Consider the following 20,372-nt stretch of genomic DNA (forward strand, 5'->3'; position numbering starts at 1 on the left):
AAGATTAACTTTGGTTAACAGGACTTTGTTTATGGATGTATGCAAACGAATATGGATTACAGACTTGGTTTGGCTGCTAGCGTTTGCATTTGTTACTATTAGTTATAGAGAGGGAGTTCTTTCAACATGTTTTAGTTAGACTGAAAAGGGAGTTTGGTTTTTGTTTATAGTTTTATATGCGTTTTGGTTTGTGCACTGTAACAATAAAACCTACACTTATTTTCCCACATTCCTGCCTTGTGTCCCCTTAAACACACCTACAAGCCTACAGAGTTCTTGATCGACCCCCTTTGGGTCATTCTCCAAAAATATGTATAACTGAGGGTGATCACCAATACTATAAAAACTTGGCAATAGTTAAAAAAACAAAACATGAATACATGAATCTTAACACACATTATTAGCATCCATACAAAACTAAGAAATAAATATGATTTCAATAGTGAAATCCTTACTATTTTCTTGTAATTAATTACAAAAAGTTATTTTTTTATAGATGCCATTTTGTCACATGCTTTGTACTCATCACAAACACAAGTCTATTTTTTAACATAAATTGCTCAGAATTATTGTCTGCCTTACTTATTTTTTATAAACAACATTTTGACTGATAATATAGCATATTAAATGATAACAAAATAAAACGTTTAGATAGTTATTTTCTATTTATTTCCCACCTTGAGCTTGAAACACTCAGTGTCTTTTTTGCCCGTTGTAGTATTAAATAGAAACTACAGAGTCATGATATATTATCAGATGTATATAACCACACGAATACAAGGTCGGTCTTTTGAAAATGTGGTTGAGAATGCGTGCAGTGTTATGTAATAATTAAAAATAATTAGTTTCTGCGAGCGTGGTGTCCCGAAATTATGTTTGATCGGCACCTGAATTTGGACGGATTTTCTTGCACTCGGTATCTAATATACAAACAGTTATTCTGCATTTATAAATAACCAGCTGTTGTTGGAAAAATAACAGTTGCTCAATTTAGAAAGGTTACTATGTGTCAGGAGTGAAATGAGCGATTTGGTTCGAGGTGTGTCATTTGTGATTCTGGTTACAACAGAGACTTACGCCACTAGCACAAAATGTAGCAAGCTGATTATATTTTTTTCATATAGATGTCTTTAGATAAGGCATTTAATAATTAAACAAACAGAAGAATATAATAGATAATGACATGTTAAATAGTGTAACACTAGTAGTTCATGTTTTAGGAGACTGACTCATATATACACACACATGCACACACACAAATAACGTGTGGTACTTAGTTCTTTCAATAGTGCTTTTATGTTTCTGTGGCTGCAACCCTTTATTTATTGGGGGTTGTGTTAGTTAGTTTAACAACATGGGTTGCCACAATTTCCTTACTTTGCAAACCTAACTTTAATTAGGAAATCCTATCCTATCCAGGGCCAACCATGCTTTAACTATGTGTCTCTGTCACTGAAGAGCAGTGAGAGACTCTGAGACTCTCAGCTTTCTAACGATGTGAAGCATTCTCTGATGCAAAAATGTTGGGTTTTATGCCCCACCCGCATTTACGCCCCCCCAATTGACAATTGACAGTTATGATATAGACAGGAGGGCAGCACCATGGTGTAGGGGTTAGCACTGCTGTCTCACAGCTCCAGGGTCCTGGGTGTGAGTCCTGGCTCAGGGTGCCTGTCTGTGTGGAGTTTGCATGTTCTCCCTTTGTCCGTGTGGGTCTTCTCTGGGCACTCTGGTTTGCTCCCACCATCCAAAGACATGCAGGTTAGTTTAATTGGTCTCTCTAAATTGGCCTGTATGTGTTGTCCAGTGATGGTTCTGTGTGTATTCCTGCATTGTGCCCTATGCCTGCTGGGATTGGTTCTGGCTTCCCTGTGACCCTTGCCAGGATAAGTGGTTTCAAAAATGGATGGACATATTCAGGAACACTACATAATTTCTACAATCCAAACTGATTTTGAGGATGGTGGGTAGCTCACACTTAACAGCTGTCTTTTACCAAATGTATGACTTTTGCATAATGGAGTGCACACTACACGATCATTTAAGAACAGGGGGTCACACTACCTGAAATCCTTGGGAAGCTTCAACTCAGACTCAAAACTCCCAAGATCTCATGGAAACATGTGTGATCCAACCAGAGAAAAAGTAAACAAACATGGACCTGGACACTTACAAGCTCACCACCTTTGCTGTTTGTGTGTTCATCTGTGCAAACAAACACAAAAAGCGGAGAGGAAAGAGAATCTGGGTGAAGACATTGCTGGGGAGGTGAGGGAAATATGGCCTGTATACTCTGCTGTGAGAGCTGGAGATGAGCAACACTCATAGGCTATATCTATCCCATAGTAAGATCATCACATTATAGGTATCGATATTTTGCGTAGACCTGGGACAATTACAGATACAAATTGGTATTTGTATTTGAAAATATTATTTTCCATGTATTAGATTTTTAAATAACCTGCCCCAAAACAACCATTGTTATTTGTTGTATTTGAATCAATACTTATGAAAATCAACTACAGTTATCATGTTTATTCTTCCTTTTTTTTTCCTTCAGTCATCTCAACTCTTATTGGCTACTGCCAGTCTCCGTTCTCAGTATGTGTCACTGATCATCTACACGAATCGTGCTGATTTGAGTCAGACTTTTAAACATGTTTGATATAATAGTAGCAGCTCCAACTAGCTTACTATTGGATCAGAGGGCAAATGATTGCATTGTGGACCATCTTACACTACACGTTCACTGATAGCGGGCACACGCCCAAACTAAGCTGCTCATCACAATCAGTGCAGATTTGTCCGGATGTCCAAACTGAGCTAAAATTGGGCTAACGTGTGTAGTGTGTGTCTCCCTTTAAGTCAACACCTTAAAACATTTTTAAGTAATGTTGGGAATAAGTCTATGTGGACTCCTCACTTTCTCCATCCATGCAATGTGGGGAAGTAATAAAAAAGGCAAACAGAATGCTAATGGTATATTGTCAAAAGTGTAGAATTTAAAACAAGGGAAGTAATGTTAAGACTGTACAATGCGCTAGTTAGACCTCATCTGGAATACTGTGTACAGTTCTGGGCACCACACTTCAAGAAGGATATTGCTGCTTTAGAGGTAGTTCAGAGGAGAGCAACCAGACTTATTCCAGGTCTGAAGGGAAAGTCCTACTCGGAGAGACTGAGGGAACTGAACCTTTTCACCCTGGAACAGAGGAGACTACGTGGGGACTTGATCCAAGTCTTCAAAATCATGAAAGGCATCGACCACATCAAACCAGAGGAGCCTTTCCAGATCAGCAGGGACACACACACCCGGGGATACAAATGGAAATTGAGACACTTCTTTACACAGAGAGTAGTCACAATCTGGAATAAACTACCCAGCGATGTGGTAGAAGCTGAAAGTTTGGGAACATTCAAAAATAGACTGGATAGGATCCTTGGATCACTTAGATATTAATGAACACCAAACGAGCACGATGGGTCGAATGGCCCCCTCTCGTTTGTAAACTTTCTTATGTTCTTATGTTCTAATTTATCAGGCAGTTTATTTCTCTAAAATTAATTAATTTATATATATACACCGATCAGCCATAACATTATGACCACCTGCCTAATATTGTGTAGGTCCCCCTTTTGCCGCCAAAACAGCCCTGACCCATCGAGGCATGGACTCCACTAGACCTCTGAAGGTGTGCTGTGGTATCTGGCACCAAGAAGTTAGCAACAGATCCTTTAAGTCCTGTAAGTTGCGAAGTGGGGCCTCCATGGATCAGACTTGTTTGTCCAGCACATCCCACAGATGCTCGATTGGATTGAGATCTGGGGAATTTGGAGGCCAAGTCAACACCTTGAACTCGTGATTCATCAGACCAGGCCACCTTCTTCCACTGCTCCGTGGTCCAGTTCTGATGCTCACGTGCCCATTGTAGGCGCTTTCAGCAGTGGACAGGGGTCAGCATGGGCACCCTGACTGGCCTGCGGCTACACAGACCCATACGCAACAAACTGTGATGCACTGTGTGTTCTGACACCTTTCTATCAGAACCAGCATTCACTTTTTCAGCAATTTGAGCTACAGTAGCTCGTCTGTTGGATCGGACCACACGGGCCAGCCTTCGCTCCCAACGTGCATCAATGAGCCTTGGCCGCCCATGACCCTGTCTATGGTTCACCGCTTTTCCTTCCTTGGACCACTTTTGATAGGTACTGACCACTGCAGACTGGGAACACCCCACAAGAGCTGCAGTTTTGGAGATGCTCTGACCCAGTCGTCTAGCCATCACAATTTGGCCCTTGTCAAAGTCGCTCAGATCCTTACGCTCGCCCATTTTTTCTGCTTTTAACACATCAACTTTGAGGACAAGATGTTCACTTGCTGCCTAATATATCCCGCCCACTGACAGGTGCCATGATAACGAGATTATCAGTGTTATTCACTTCACCTGTCAGTGGTCATAATGTTATGGCTGATTGGTGTGTATATATATATATATATATATATATATATATATATATATATATATATATATATATAACATATTTCACTATATTAAAAGTTTCTGAATTGTGAAATGTTACAATGATCACAATAAGACTAACATATTTTTGTATTAAATCAAAGCATCTACAGTATCAGAAATCATGTGCCCCTCCGCCCCCAATGAAAAATGTATCTTTCCAAAGAACACGTTCAATTTGATCCAACCTCCACTCCACACTATAAAAGTACAGTACAATACAAAGTTAGATTTTCTTTTGATGGAGCATTATTTTTTAGTTTTTGATTTTGGCTGAGCTTAGGTTACCTTTCTGACAAAGGTTGTCATGATTAAAGTAGCACCTTGCCCCTTAATAGAATAATAATTAGTACAATTATATTGTATTATATTGTGTATATTGTTGTTCTTTCTCTTACTCCACTATTTCCGTATAAGCCTTTATGGCTATAAGAAATAAATACATAAATAAATAATCAAACAAAAACACAACATAAGTCCTAACCAAGTAAGCTTGTGCAAATGGCTCAAATTCATTTAGCTTTGTGCATAGCCAACATTGTTCAATACGATTTTTGAACTAACACAAAACAAGAGGTTTTACTGGCCAACTAAAAAACTGAAATTAAAATTGCCCAAAAGGAGGTAAACATGGTCATAATTAAATTTACAAAAAAAAAAAAAAACATACTGTTTCAAGTTATTGTCAGTTTCAGGGTGAATTAACTGACTACACACATGCAAAACAAAGGCCTCCATGAGAGAACATAAATGGAAATTGACAGCTTGCTTCTAATGAAGAAAGTGTTGTTATCTTTCAAGTCGGAAGCACTGCCCAAGGGGGAGGGGTTTCTGCGCACTGCCGTAGAAACCTGATCGAAACATCACTCTATGAAAGCTGCCATTGGCCCCTGCACTCGTCACTCAGAACAGGTCCCTTCCCACATCCTGTTCCATAAAATGTGACATCAGCGCAGGTTCGTCCTCTTTTGCCGGGAGCTAGGACTCCTGGGTGACCATGCAACCCTTGGGCAGTGCTTCCTTTTTCAGATAACCGGGGTTGCATTCGCAACCTATCATTATCATTCAAGTCGGAAGCACTGCTCAAGGGGGAGGGGTTACTGTATAACAAAACCGTCGCAAGGGAGGAGGCAGCAAGCTGTTAAGGGAGCCTGCCCCAAAGTGTACCGCTAGGGGCCTCGGCAACACGACAGTAACATCAAGGGCCCTGTAGGGCTGCACCTGAGCCACCCAGGAGCAAGGACCGTAGTCACACTCTTACTGGGAACTGTCTAGAATCAGCATATACAAAGCGGGACTACAGAGGTTAACTCTTACGCCCTCCGCTTACAATAGCAAGGCCAGCTGCTCTATTAGTGCAGCTAGGAGCGAGGCCGAATCTACTTGCACAATATCTGGCGCGGGCAATCAAGCATCTTGTACAGCCTGCGCACATTATCATGGCAGTGGACCCCTGAACCATATGCACGGGGCCACAGACCCAATGAAAAAACAACAGAATACATAGCCAGCTAGTCAACAGAGTAGCCTAGCTGAACAACAATATACAATATGTACATATCGCGTGACAGAAAGACCCTCATGCTGTCAGTGCACAGCACAGGAGCATCCAACTCAACTGAATAGTATAGAGTTGAAGAGCTCTATTGTGCTGACAATTAGATTTCATACAAATTAACTATATACACCATGGGGTGCAGGAGCCCGCGCATATGCCATACGTGCTCCACTAACACAGCTAAGAGTGAGGCCGAACCAGCTCTATAATGTCATCACAAACAAACTATATACATTGCAGGGCACAGGTTTAATAGCTCCATCAGGATGCACTTAACAGGGGCAGACTGGGAGAGGAAAAGGCAGGAGCCAGAGCCTGTAGGCAACTGGGGCTTGACTGCACCCAACACCAGGTTCCCAATGGAAGGGACCGGTCCTGTCACGTCCAACCTGTAGAACCAGGCAAATGTAAGCACCGAGGCCCAAGCTGCAGCAGCACAAATGTCTGCCAAGGGGGCGCCTTGAAAAATGGGCCCAAGATGTGGCAATGCCTCGAGTTGAGTGGGCCACAAGGTGTTCAGGCACTGGGGTCCCGGTAGACTTTTTAGGCCGTGGTAATGGTGTCCACAATCCAATGCGAGAGGCACTGCTTTGAAAGTGCCTGGCCCTGTGTCCACGCTCCATAAGACACAAACAGTTGGTCTGAGCGCCGAATGTCCTTAGTGCATTCCAAATAGCACCTGGGGGCCCGCTCTGAAGCGAAGGGAGGAGAATGAAAAGCCATCAACTCAATAGGCCTGTTGACATGGAATGGAGACAGCACTTTTCGGGAGGAACGCAGAGTTAGGCCGTAGCGTGAACCTGGAGCCATCTCCCACAAAACGGACACAGGACGGGTGTACGGACAGGGCATGTAACTCACTCACGCGTTTTGAAGAGGTGATTGCCAGCAAAAATGCAGTCTCAAGTGACACCAGCTTCAGCTCAGCTGAGTTCAGTGGCTCAAATGGGTCTTGGGAAAGTGCGTCCAGGACAAGGAGGCCGCAGCCATCGAGCTCCCTTTAAAAACTGCACAGCCATGAAATGAGACCCAGGGTAGGACTTGCCCTGGTCCAACAGCTCCTGTAGAAATTGCAATATGACCCCGATGGGGCAATGAATTGGGTCTTGACTGCCGTCTTGGCATCAGGTGCTAAACGTCCGCTAGCAGTAGGAATACTGCGACCTCATAGAGGGAGCTCTCGCTGACTGAATAGTGGCTACTACCGCGATTGACAGACCCCAGGCAATCAGGTCCCCAGGAAGGATCTGTGATGCAGCCGCTAGGAGGCCCAGCAGCCTCTGGCAAAGGTACACCTTGACACGAGCTCTCAGTCAGAAGAGGGAGAGACAAGTGCATTTGGAGGCAACTCTCTCTCACGCCAATGTGACGAGCATGGCAACAGAATCGAGGCGCAGTCCGAGGAACTGTGCCTGCTGAGTTGGCGTCAGGTGACTCTTCTCTCAATTGACCCGGAGGCCCAAATCAGGTTTGTGTGTTTCTGAACCTGCTCCCTTGAGTGAGAACAAACCAGCCAGTCATCTAGATAATTGAGGATGCGGACCCCCTGGCAACGCAAGGGGGCTAAAACGATGTCCATGCACTTAGAAAAACTGTGTGGGGCTAGTGACAGGCCAAAGGGGAGAACAGCAGACTCGAACGCTCGGCCCTCGAAGGCGAAGCGGAGAGAAGGATCTGTGAACCAGTCACTGGGCTTGATGGCCTGGGACATGGTGTGCAGATTGAGCATCTTGAAGCGCAACACCTTGAGGTGGTTCAGGCGCCTCAGATCCAAGATGGTGCGGAAACTGCTATCTTTCTTGGGCACAAGGAAGTATGGGGAATAGAATCCCTCGTGCTGCCCCGGCGGGGGCACTTTGCAGATTGCTCGCTTCTCCAGGATAGTGGCGATTATGCCTGTGGCGGAGCAGGATCAGAGGGCTAGGGGAGCTGGAGAGACTCTGGATGACTGCCCAGAACTCCCTGTCCTGTCCCGTAGGAGCAGGAGGGGTGTCCACACTCAACCATGGAGGAGAGGTGGGAGCGACTAGCTCCTCCTCCATGAGCTCCGCCTCAAGCTCTGAGTCCTTGTGCGGACCCAGAGACAGGCGGTCCTCCTACCAGGTAGCCCGTCCACTGCCCTCATCCTGAGATGGGACAGACAGACTCCCCTCAGACTCCAGTGGCACGGTGTCATCCAGCGGTGGAGAGTCATGGTGTTTGGGGGGCGGCACCTGTTGCGCTGCCTGTGTGGCCAGGAGAGCGCTGATTTGATCCATCCTGCTGTTTAAGGCAAGGATGGTCTCATCACACTCCCTGTATGGGGAGCCTGACCTCCGATGCCAACAGCACGGGGGGGAATATGCAAGGGATGACCCAGAAGAGGGGGAGGGAGGCGTCGATCCACTGCTCTTCCTTTGTTGGTCATGGGCGGCACCGTGCACCGCGGGCACTGCAGGCAGGAGGGGTGTGGCTGCCGTGGCAGGTGCAGTAGCGGCAGCCGACACGGCAGCGGATGCAGGTGGAGACGCAAGCGAGGGAGGTGCGGCTGTCTCCATCACTACAACCCTGGAGGAGGAGGCAGAGGGGCTCGGGGAGAGGCAGAAATCATCGCTGAGTGCCGAGTGAACAGGGAAACGTGCGCCAGTAAGTGTCTGCACCGGGGGCACAGAACAACTGAAACGCCTCTGCGACAAGTGGAGCGCCTAGCGGGCTCGCTGCTGTAAGTGCGTTTCCACCCGGCAACGTTTACATACACGGGGGCACTGCCACACTAACCACACGCAACCTTGCCCTCCCCCTTGGGCAGTGCTTCCTTTTTCAGATAACCGGGGTTGCATTCGCAACCTATCGTTTTACAGTTGTCATAGCAACACTACAGGAATTATAATATTACAAGTTGGTAAAATGGTGCTAGTTACACAGAGCAACTGCAAGTAGTAAACTGCTTCTTATTTGATAAGCACTGTGTGAATTTTACAGCACATTTTACATACATTAGCTTTATAAATTCATTTTAAATGTATTGATTGAATTTCAAGTGTTTTTTACAAATGTCTCGGAATCTGATAGATCTAAAACAGCTTTACACCAGGAACAAATGGTACTGTTGAACTCTAACACTCTATCTCTTCTATCAATGTCCTAAACAAATGGGACTTTGAGGCCATGATAATCTAATTATGATATGTAAGTGGAGAATATCCCATTGTGGATGCCTTCAGCATTTATCAAGGGTTACATTTCTGCCAATAGTTGAAATGCATACAGAAACACTAGCCCTAACACTTTTCCTATGCACCCTTTTATAGTTATTATTATTACTCAATTACTTAACAGACACCCTTATCCAATTTATACATTATACCCATTTATACAGCTGGGTATTTACTGGTGTAAACTAGGTAAAGCACCTTGCTCAAGGGTACAAGAGCACCCTCCACTCCACAGTCCAGAGCCCTAACCACTACTCCACACTGCTGCCCACTAATTTGATTCCATTTGATTTCTGCTTCCTTTCTGCCCATACCTTCTCATCTCTTTTCTACCTTTAATGTGTTTGTCTCCCTTGTCCCCCTGTGGCAGAACCAGTGTAAATTCAGTCAAAGTTTGCTTTAGTTTAGTCACAGTCTCACAAATTGACTGAAATGTTGTATTACATTTGTTTCCGATCTTCAGTGTTATTGCCTGATCAGAATACTGCAATATATCAACACAGAAAATAAAATGACAACATTCTTGTTAAGAGAAACCAATAAACTAAACTAAGACTTAAATGGTGTCAGCATAGAACACAATGGTGTCAGCATAGGACGTGTCTCCCCCAATGTTGAGAGAACATTTTATAGTCCCCTCCAGTAATGTGTGCCCGGCTCCATAGGCACAGCAGATGCATCACCCCCAATTCTGAAACCAAACCTACGCCACTGGGTGTCAGTAAAGTTTCCTAAATCCACAACCAAACCCTACCACAATGTTCTGAAAAGTTGTGACAATATCTGTTAGCTGGGCAACGACCTTAAGGCATCTACTCAAAATATGCCTTTTCAGGTCTGCACCTGAAGCTGCTACAATCTATCATTCTGTTTTGCAACATACAAAATATTAATCACCAACAATACACTACTTCATATTGTTCTCTACAGAAGATCATAATTGTGTTTTTTTAACTCTGCACTGTTTGTTCTGCTTTGTTCTCACTGTTCAAATTGTGAGTATTGTTTACAGTCTTGACTTTAATTAGTTGCAGTAGCACTGGAAACTTTTTTTGCATTGCACAATATTTGCTTTTGGTCAGAAAGACCCTCCTCTCTGTACATGATGTTGAAACCACATACAGTCTTTCTGAAATCAATGAGCATGGAACCTTCAAGTTTACCTTACCTTTATTATTGTAAACATCAAGGTAGTTTGGCGCTGAGAAAATGGTGATTAAAGAGGGAAAGCCTGTCGTCTGACTTTTTCTATACATCCGGTAGCTTGCAAGTGAAAGGGAGAAGGAAAGACATTTACCATTTGGTGGTTGTTCACATACACAATCAAGACAAACTCTAACTAACTAGCCAGAGTTTTTGACAGTGGCGTACTGTCAGTATCTAGGATACATCAAATGAAAGAAAAATGTTGTATAACGAATGTAAAGAATAATATAGCTATAATATAGCATTTTTACATTACCATTGTATATGAATCCTCCCTGAATGTTCCCTGTGCATTTTTGAATGGGAAGAATAATAAATGCTCAAATTAAGTTACTAGGTATAAAATATGATGTAGTCTCTTCCCACAAGGGTCTTCAAAAAAAGCTGCTATATATCTGTATAGTGCTGTAATTTTGAAGTGATAGTATGACTAGCTAATCATATTTTGATGTGTTGTGGGTGGGTTTTTATTTTCAACTGTTTTACACCATTCTGGGCATTCAATAAGTTCTTGTCATAGACCAATGCGCCAGGGGTCAGCGCTATTTTTGAACAGAACCTTCTCCAGTATGTTGAATTGAGTAGGGCTAACTAGCTAGCTTGCTAACTTACATCAGCGAAATGGTATCTAAGGCATCTGTTTGAGCAGACATTTTCTGTCATGAAACGGATCAAGACGTATTTGAGGAATACAACAAGACAAGCCTGGCTATCATCTTTATCTGTATTTTGTATCAAGAGGGAGCTACTCATGGGCTTGAAAGCCAAAGGAAAAGTAGATTGATTTGTTCAAAAGTACTGCAGGCTGGGTATCATCTTGAAATAATCTGGTGAGTGTTATGGTGGTTATCTTTCGAGTTAGAAGCATTGCCCAAGGGGGAGGGGTTTTCAGCGTGCATCGCTGGAACATATTGAAGACGTTTGTCTATCAAAGCTGCCCTTCCACTTCCTGTTTGTATAAAAGGTGATGTCTGCACAAAGACTTCCTCTTTTTGTTCTTTTCCTTGGTTCATCAAGACAGGTGAGAGCCTCTTTATTTGTGAATAAAAAACAGATATTGCGTTTTTTGTCTGGCTGGTAGTACAACTAGTACCATCCACCCACCGATTCACTACAGTTGTGTGTGATCACTTTTTAAATATATTTAAATTAGCCACGCTGGTTTGTTCTGTCCGCGCCACGGAAGTCCGATGGCGCCTCGGTTCATTTCGGCTTTTCACATACGACTACTAGTAATTTAATATTGTTCTTTTTAATCAGACTAGTTCGCTGTGTTCGTTTTTTGTCCACAGGACTTTTTCCTCCACAGTGAGAGCGCACACAGCGGCAGTAATAGACGAGACCAGCTGTCCAGGCCAAAGCCTCAGTCTGTCATAAGAGATGTCGCCCGCGAGAGGGGCTCCTCCGCCAGCTTGCGCCCACACTATAGCCCGTAGCTGCGGCTGTAAGAGGTCTCGCTCTTCCAGTTTACTGGATTGAGCTCTGCTGTGCTCACTCGTCCGTATAGTGGTTCTGGTGTATTAAGCCCCGCTTCGGCTGGTGGTTTTACTACAGCGGGCCCTCCGGATTCCAAACAGTGTGGTGCCCAGTGTTCCCGGTACCCCCCTGGCACAAGTGGTGAGACTAGGCCTATAAGGCCCGCGCGGCGCTTGCAGTGTGCAGTGCTTTGTTCGGCTTTGTTTGTTTGCTTGGTGTTACTCCTTGGGACCTCCTGTGTTGTTGCCACAAAAGAAAAGGCACAACTTGGTTGTAGTGTTCCCTGGTTTTTCAACCCAGTGCCCCAGTGCAGTAACGTGTCATCAGTGTGTAGTACCCCCCCCCCACTGTGTTGTGTTGCGTTGCCAGTGGAGACGCGCTTACAGTGGCAAGTCCTGCTAGGTACCGTTCCTGTTCCTCCTCCTCCCGTCCCCACCGCTGTACTGTTTGTGGCCACCGCACGTTACCCACTTGGAGCGGTGACGTGCTCTGCCCCTCCTGTCCAGGCACGTGCGCTCGATCCCAGTCACGTTCTAATGTCATGTTCTAATGCGGACATACAACACAGTGGTGGTTGCCTACATCAACAGGCAGGGAGGTCTCTGGTCGCACACACTATATCGGCTAGTGCATCATCTGCTTCTATGGACACAGCCTCAGCTGTGCTCCATCAGAGCAGTCCACCTGCCGGGCATCTCCAACACAGCTATGGATGTCCTCTCTCAGGGAGGCCCCCCAGTGTCGGAAAGGCACCTCCACCCACTGGTGATTCAGCAGCTTTGGAGCCACTACAGCAGGGCAGCAGTGGACCTCTTCGCTTCTGCGGAGTTCACACATTGTTCCCTATGGTTCTCCATTCGGGACCAGTCAGGGACCCTGGAGATCAACGCCCTAGCCCACATGTGGCCATGCTGTCTTCTCTATGCATTCCCACCATTCCCTCTTCTCCCAGTGGTTCTGGAGAAGATCAGGTAGGAACGAGTGACAGTTCTGCTGATAGCGCCTCGTTGGCCCCGCAGACTGTGGTTTGCAGACCTGGTTTCCCTCTTGCCCGGAGAGCCTTGGCAGCTTCCCCTGTGAGCGGACTTGCTGTCTCAGGTGCAGGGCACATTGTGGCATCCCAACCCAGGCCTGCTCCAGCTCTTGGTTTGGCCCCTGAGCAGGATCACCTGATAGCTTGGGGTCTGCCAGATGCGGTAGTGGCTACTATTCAGTTAGCTGCTGGTTGACAGTGTGTAACTTGCTCCTGTGTCCTGTGTGTGGTGCAGCTGGCTCCTGCACCCCGCAGTGTATATAGTTCATTGGAATACACAGTTGAGCTTGTCCACTCCTTATTACGTTGAGTGTGGATGAATGCTCCTGTTGTTAGCGATGACACGTTGTGCCTCGCTATGTATATAGTTCCTTTGCCAGCAGTCAGTCTGTATGTTTGCTGCTGTGTCCAGTTCCATTATAGTTCCATTATTTAACTGAATTATCCAGCAGTGGCTATCCAGTCTGGTTAGGCCGCTGTATGTTGAACACAGGTGAGAGACTGCACCCTGTGCTTATATGGTGTGGTCTTGGTATTGGCCCCCCGCTTCTAGCCCTGCTAGTTCAGCGGGAGGCCGCTATTACTAGGCTTTGTGATAAGGATTCTTCTTGCCCCGCGGATACAGCATTCGTTATTTCTTCCCAGTTCAGTGAGACTGCGGTCTTCGCATCTGGGCAGCCCGGATGTGGCCCCAAAAGGCTCCTGTGGCTTCTATCATAGAGTTGGTACAGCTCCTAGTAGGTATGCCTAGGGGCAAGCTCTCTTACCAGCTCGCTCGCTGCCTCCTAACTTGCAATGGTTTGGTTAAACTGTAAACCCCTTCCCTTGGGTAGTGCTGCTAACTCGAAACCGTGCAACCGTGGTTATCTGAGAAAAGAAGCACTGCCAAGGGTTGCAAGGTTGCGCAGGAGTTCTAGCTCCTGGCAAAAAGAGGAAGTCTTTGTGTAGACGTCACCTTTTATATAAACAGGAAGAGGAAAGGGTCCTGTTTGAGTGACGGGCACAAGGGCAAATGGCAGCTTTGATAGACAAATGTCTTCGATACGTTCCAGCGATGCATACTGAAAACCCTTCCCCCTTGGGCAGTGCTTCTTTTCTCAGATAACCACGGTGGGTATCATCTTCAAATAACCTGGTGGTTTTAAATGTCAGCCTTATCATCTTAATTTGAACATGTTATTGTCTTACAGATGTGTTTGGGGTGTCCGAGCAATGAGAGAACTGGTGTTGCAGTTGCAAAAAAAATAATAATATGATTTATTTGGCATCTTCTCAAAATAATTGGATTGATTACGTTTAACCAAATATACACTAATTATTTGCGTGCCTCACTAGGTTTATCCACAGATATTAAATATGATAAGACCGAGCATGAGTGATGTATCTTGCTGTACAAGTTTAGAGATTGTCATGTGCGTTTGGTTTCTGGTCCTTGGAGAAGTTTTTTGAGGTGAAGTGCAGTCATAATGCATGGGCGCTTCCAGAGTGGTGTGTGACATGTAAATGTATTTGTGTGAGGCGGAGTATCTGTATGTTGTTGAAGGCCCAAAGGCTCAGTACGCCACTTAAGAAAAATCTAATGGCTAAATCCTTTTCTTTAGATTACTTCAGTGGTCAATGTCTCGTACTTGGGGCTTGGAGACTACTTGAATAGGCTCGGCTTAGTTTAGACCATGCATGCATATCCCCAGTTGTGGAGTCTAGTAATTTATTTTATTTCACCTACTCAGTATTTAATTTAATAATCATAATTATTTAAAAACGTTGTTGATTTTTACCAATTTAACATTTCAGGAGTTAATTAATTGAAGTAACTTATAGAAACAATTTTTTACCCTTGAGGACTGAATGCAAAATAGATTTTGGATGGCCAAAGATGTTCTAGCTTATCAAATCTGTCAGCCATTGCAGATAGCATTAAATCCTGCAGGTCACAAGTCAATTCAATTTTATTAAACATTTGTTTGCATCACTTTAGTCTGAGTCAAAATACTTGGATTTTCAGTGTGGGATGCATGCAAGAATTTCTGAAAATTTGTATATAATAACTTAACAGCAAGGTTATAAATAAGCAAGATTGTTTACATTGTTAGCAGAGAATACGCAATTTATAATAGTCTATAACCCTCAAAAATGCAGATGGAACCAAATAATACATTATATATTATTTGTTAAATAACACGACAACAAAAAATGCATGTCATAATGTACACACAAACCTTAATAATTGTGTGGAATTTCCCCTTAAAATAAAGTGAGAGAACTCATCATATAGTGTAGTACTACTGATTCACACAGATTTAGAGGTTATGTCTATTAGCAATATTCTGAAAAAGTGGATCCTGTTCTATGCCTGAATTAGGGTGAGCAATATTAGGGGACAGGATAACTAGATTGCTTACATTTTGAAAATGCATTTATTTATTTTTAAATTAATTAAAATCAGAAACAAATAAAACCAATGGATGTGTATTGTTTCCATAAAATAAAAATGACATACAATTGTCCTTATCTAATGGTATTACTGCCATTAAAATCACATTAAAAAGTACATCTAAAGCACATTTAATGAATATAGATGTACAACCAGTGAATTCTGCTTCTGGAAGGAGGTAACTTTCCAAATCACAATGTCAGTCCTCACCTACAAATATTATGTTTCAATCTCTGTCTATCAGTCCATTCCAAACTTTTAGTAACCAAAATGTGAAAATAACCTATAAAGTAATTGAAGGGGAAGATCAATACACAGGTAATGCATTTTTTAAAGGGTTTTAATACTGAATCGCCAAATTCTTTGCCCCATTTTCACCCCAATTTGGTATCACCAATGACAGAACTCTGCTCCAGGCTGTCAGCATGTTTCCTCTGACCCACAAACCATCAAAGCATTCTACTATTTTTTGTACTGCAAGCACAGAATGCCTCCTGATCATCTGTCACATCAAGTAGAGAATTTAGCTGACACCCTGAACTTGCAGGTGTCTAATAAGTCTCAGGAGTTGTCCATGTACAGAAAATGGAATTATCCACCTGGCATCCACCTGCTCTCCCCCAGCATCCTCTGGGACCTCCTCAGAGAAGCCAGTAATGGCTTTTAAATCTCCAGAGCTCTGCTGCATACATGCAAATGTAATAGTATTTTGAAAACAAACAAACAAAACAAGTATGTATTTCTGAATGTGTATGTAAGTGTATAATTAAATACATATTCTATGCTTCAAATTTAAATGTGTGTACTACTATTACTTCTTTCTGTTGTGTGTGTGGTGGATGTAATGGGGGAAATAGGAGAGAAAGACAAAACAAGCACATGCAAAATTTGCAAGACATACCCTGCATCTTGTGCTTCATGAGCTCGGATAACCGATAATAAATTATTGTTCTGTAGAAACTCACAAACAGCAGGATAACTAGATTAGAAAGAAGAGAGAGAGGGAGAAATTGTTAAAAACAAAAATATTTTTAAAATGTTCAGGTGTTCACAACAGTCCTAAGCAGCTGGGTAACCACACTGCAATTATTGCATGATATGTACATAATGTAGATCAACCAAACTAAACATCTAATAGACAACTTCTCCCGAATTTGTGCTTATTCTTATAATTATTTATTCCCTTAACTATGACAACATATTAGATCTAACAATGATTAGATTACCAAACATACTGTCACGGTCTCCCCTGTTTCCACCTTAGTTCACCACCAGAGATCTCCCTCTCCCAAATACTAGTCTAGTGCTTCTCCTTTCCTTTGTCCAGTCAAACCAGTCTTTCCACATTCTTTCCTGCCAGGTGCACCTGTTCTGTCCTCCTCTCCTATCATTGGTCAATCTTTCATTCACCTCGTTCAAACCCTCTCTCCTTCACAGTACTTAAACCCCTCTGTTTCATAGATTCATCGTGAAGTCTTGCATTCTTTCCCGAATAATTTCTGAGCCTTGTTTCGTGTTTGCTTTTCCGTGTTATGTGACCTCTTGCTACCCTCTCTCGTTTACCCCTTTTGGATCTCCCTACTAGCCTGTTCGCCTGATCGATTGACCTTGGGCTGTCCCTGTTTACTCTCTCTCATTTTTGCCCTTATCGGATTATCTGCTTCAACTTCTAGCCTGCACATGGATCCTTTCCTTTGGTCCTTGTGGACGTCACACATACGGTACAACAACAACCCTATACCAGTGTTCCGCAAAATATATTTTTTCCATGGGCATGTATCTGGCGGTCCGGGGGGGTATTTTTATTTTGGTGACTGCAACCAAAAGTCCGTTATTTTGCTGGACTTGAGCGCCTGTCTCACAGACATGTCATTCTGAAACTCTGTCTGCTCAATCTCTCACTACATTGCTTGTTTGTGACTGAGAGTGCCTGACAACTTTTTTTGTTTCGTTTTTGTAGTCCATTATTGGAATAAAACATTTTTTTTCGTGATAATAATCTTTTGGTGCTTTTCCCCCCTCAAGAAATGTAGTTTATTTAAAATTTAGAATAAGCATCACGGGCACAGCAGACACCTCTCGCAGGCACGACTTTGCAAATCACTGCCCTATACCTACTAAATTGCTAAAACAATCTCACACATTAATGATTCACCTAATACACAATATTATCAATACCTCTTTATCCTCAAGATCTGTTCCCGAATCTTTTAAAATAGCTGTAATTAAACCACTTCTTAAGAAATCCAGACTAATGTTTGTGCTCTCACATGTTGTGTGTCTCACATGAGTTTACTTGAGTTTACTACCAAACCCAGATTGGAATATTAAAAGAAAAAATGACTTGTCATTCTGTAATAATGTGAATGGTATGCCACACCGACAAAGAGCAGTAGTGCCCTGTGTATCTATATATAAATCTACATCCCCTCTGTGAAAATAAAAAGTGTAAGTCCTTTGGTTAGGAAAAGAGTCTGTGTTTAGTTTCCCGAGTGTGTCCTAATAAAGCATGGTGTTTACAGCATCTTGGATTCCAGTTATTACACATTCTTAAATATAAAAGTCATGTCTGGAAATTGAAATAAAACAATATATCACATTGATGATGAAAATCATATAGTTGCTTTGCTTTAAATCTGAAGTTATTAATCAAATCTATTGTAACCTCAGATTTTACATTTTAGTCCAATTTTATGAAATTGCATCAGTGCCTTGAATTTGTCCTATGGTGTGACACCATACAATATGTATATGTAACATTTGAAATAATCTTATTTTGATAATAAAATGGTTTATCTTCATCCTTGACCACTCCTGTTTCTAGATACTTTTATCTTTTGATTATCAAGTGAAATGAGAGAAAATATGCTGTTATAATAGTGAAACCCAGGTGTCTCCAATTAAATTTTGAGTAAGATTTGCTGCGATTTTTCTGCACATTGTAAAAAATCCATGAATTTACTTGTGTGGTATAATGACATTACCTACTTCATACTGTACAGTTATTTTCATATTTTTCTTTCAACTCAGCCATTTTCCGCTCTCATTTATCATTTGTCACCCCAAAGGAAGAAACAAGAATCAGTGAGATTTTTCCTTTTAAAAAATATATTTTATGAAACTTTCAAAAGTGTGTGAACACCATATAATCTTTTAAATGTAACAATCAAACAAAAGAACTTGAAATGTATTTAACACAAGCTTGAAAAATGTGCCAACTCTATGAAACTAATGTTGTTTTAAAAATTAACATAACTAAGCAACAAAGCATCATTTAATTTATCCATTTCATTGTTACTTAAGCTTAACGCTTGAATTAATGTAAAACATGATTTATACTGGTTTATTATTGAGAACACATACACTGGTATGACAGCTGTGTCCTCTGGAGTGACATGAAAATGGTGTCACACATATCTGTCACGCCAAAGGACATCTCATGATGTTTGGTCATTTTTGGGCCTTGTGGTGATTCTCAAGCATTCCATTTTAACTCACTGGACTATTTTTTCATAGTTTTCATTGTGTAATTATTTAAAATGTATAATTATTTGCATTTTCATTTAAAAGGTGTCACACCAAAAGATGTAAAGGATGCACACATAGGGCAATGCTAGAAAGGTGCAATATTTTGATACATTTATGATAAAAAAACTCACCCTCTGGCTGCACCATATGCTACAGCAATGTCGTCTATACTTCCTGAATGAGGAAAGACCTTCTTTTCCATAATGGTGTCCATGTAAATGTACATTTTAAAATCACATTATGGTGTCACACCACGGGACGTCCTCTTTGTGGACAACACGTAACCTAATATAACTATTTAATAATGTAATGTATATAATTGAGGAATATCATTCTTATAAATACACTTCTGTATTGACATTTTACTAATTATTCTTAAAATGATCAATGTTTTACAATTTTGCAGCCATTCATAACAGTCACACCAGTGGACATTATGTTTAGTTAAAAATTCCCCTCATAATTAGTGTACATTTTGCAACTTTCCATATAGTTTAGATAATATACAAAAGCCTTGTACCATATGACAGTTTTAATAAAAATAAAATGAAGTAATTATTTTTATTTGCTCCATGGAAAGAAAAAACAACACGCCACGTCAACTACTCCTATACCAATGGGGGAAAGAGATCTACACCTCCATAAAAGAGCTATGAAACCCTACAATACAAACATCGGCTTTAGTTTGGGCTGTGTCATTCTAGCTTAGACTGATTCTGGGATTCAGCACATGGTGGGACACACCTGATGGGGAGTGTTATTTTGTGTTAGGCAGTACACAGCACACATTTCAATCTGTAATACTAACTGGGCAAAATACAATATTATTTGTAGTGACAGTTGAAGAACAATGTATTTACTCAAACCTAGATATTCTGTCTGTTAAGGCAAGGGAACTCAGAACCAAAGCACTGTGTAGCGTTATGTTGGGTGTATTTGGATAAGAGCATTTGGGCTCTGAGCTGAAGCACTGATCTAAAGAAGACCTCTCCCCCCCCAAAGTTATCAGATTTCCTTAGCTCATCAGCTTGGAACTGGTTTGCATCAAAGTGACAGTTTTGGGGAGGATGGCACCGAGAAGAGGCCAAATAGTTTGGAATTCTGCTATGAGATGTCTGGAGAAAGGGGCCTGTAGGTGATAAAAACTCTTTGAAGTGGATGAGAGCCGAAATCCCGACATAGAGCTACGAACCCAGGCCAACCGGCATTTCCAAAAGATGTCATGGATTGCCATCAGTCATAAATCAAGCCCCCCTCCAATAGGACACTGCGGGCTGAAACCGAAATCCAATCTCAAGAACTCAGGGACCAATCACCTATTGATCTGACAGACTATAAGGAACAGCAGACAGTCTTTCTCTCTCTCTCTCTCTCACCTGAACCAGAAACTCTCTGCCACAGCTCAACCTGTAGCTCTGTTGCC

The 20,372-nt window shown here is 42.4% G+C and overlaps 1 protein-coding gene across 1 annotated transcript in view; it reads right to left on the reverse strand.

Moving 5' to 3' along the window:
* Positions 1-20,372, reverse strand: part of LOC136762822 (protein phosphatase 3 catalytic subunit alpha) — a 237,348-nt gene that overhangs the window by 52,798 nt on the left and 164,178 nt on the right. Inside the window, exons 7-8 of the mRNA XM_066716361.1 lie at positions 16,323-16,400; positions 10,441-10,535 (exon numbers count right to left, since the gene is read on the reverse strand). Coding sequence (XP_066572458.1) covers positions 10,441-10,535; positions 16,323-16,400 — 173 coding nt within the window. The remainder of the gene's footprint in view (positions 1-10,440; positions 10,536-16,322; positions 16,401-20,372) is intronic.

Source organism: Amia ocellicauda, chromosome 11 (assembly GCF_036373705.1).
Source record: "Amia ocellicauda isolate fAmiCal2 chromosome 11, fAmiCal2.hap1, whole genome shotgun sequence".
In the NCBI taxonomy this organism is placed as follows: Eukaryota; Metazoa; Chordata; class Actinopteri; order Amiiformes; family Amiidae; genus Amia; species Amia ocellicauda.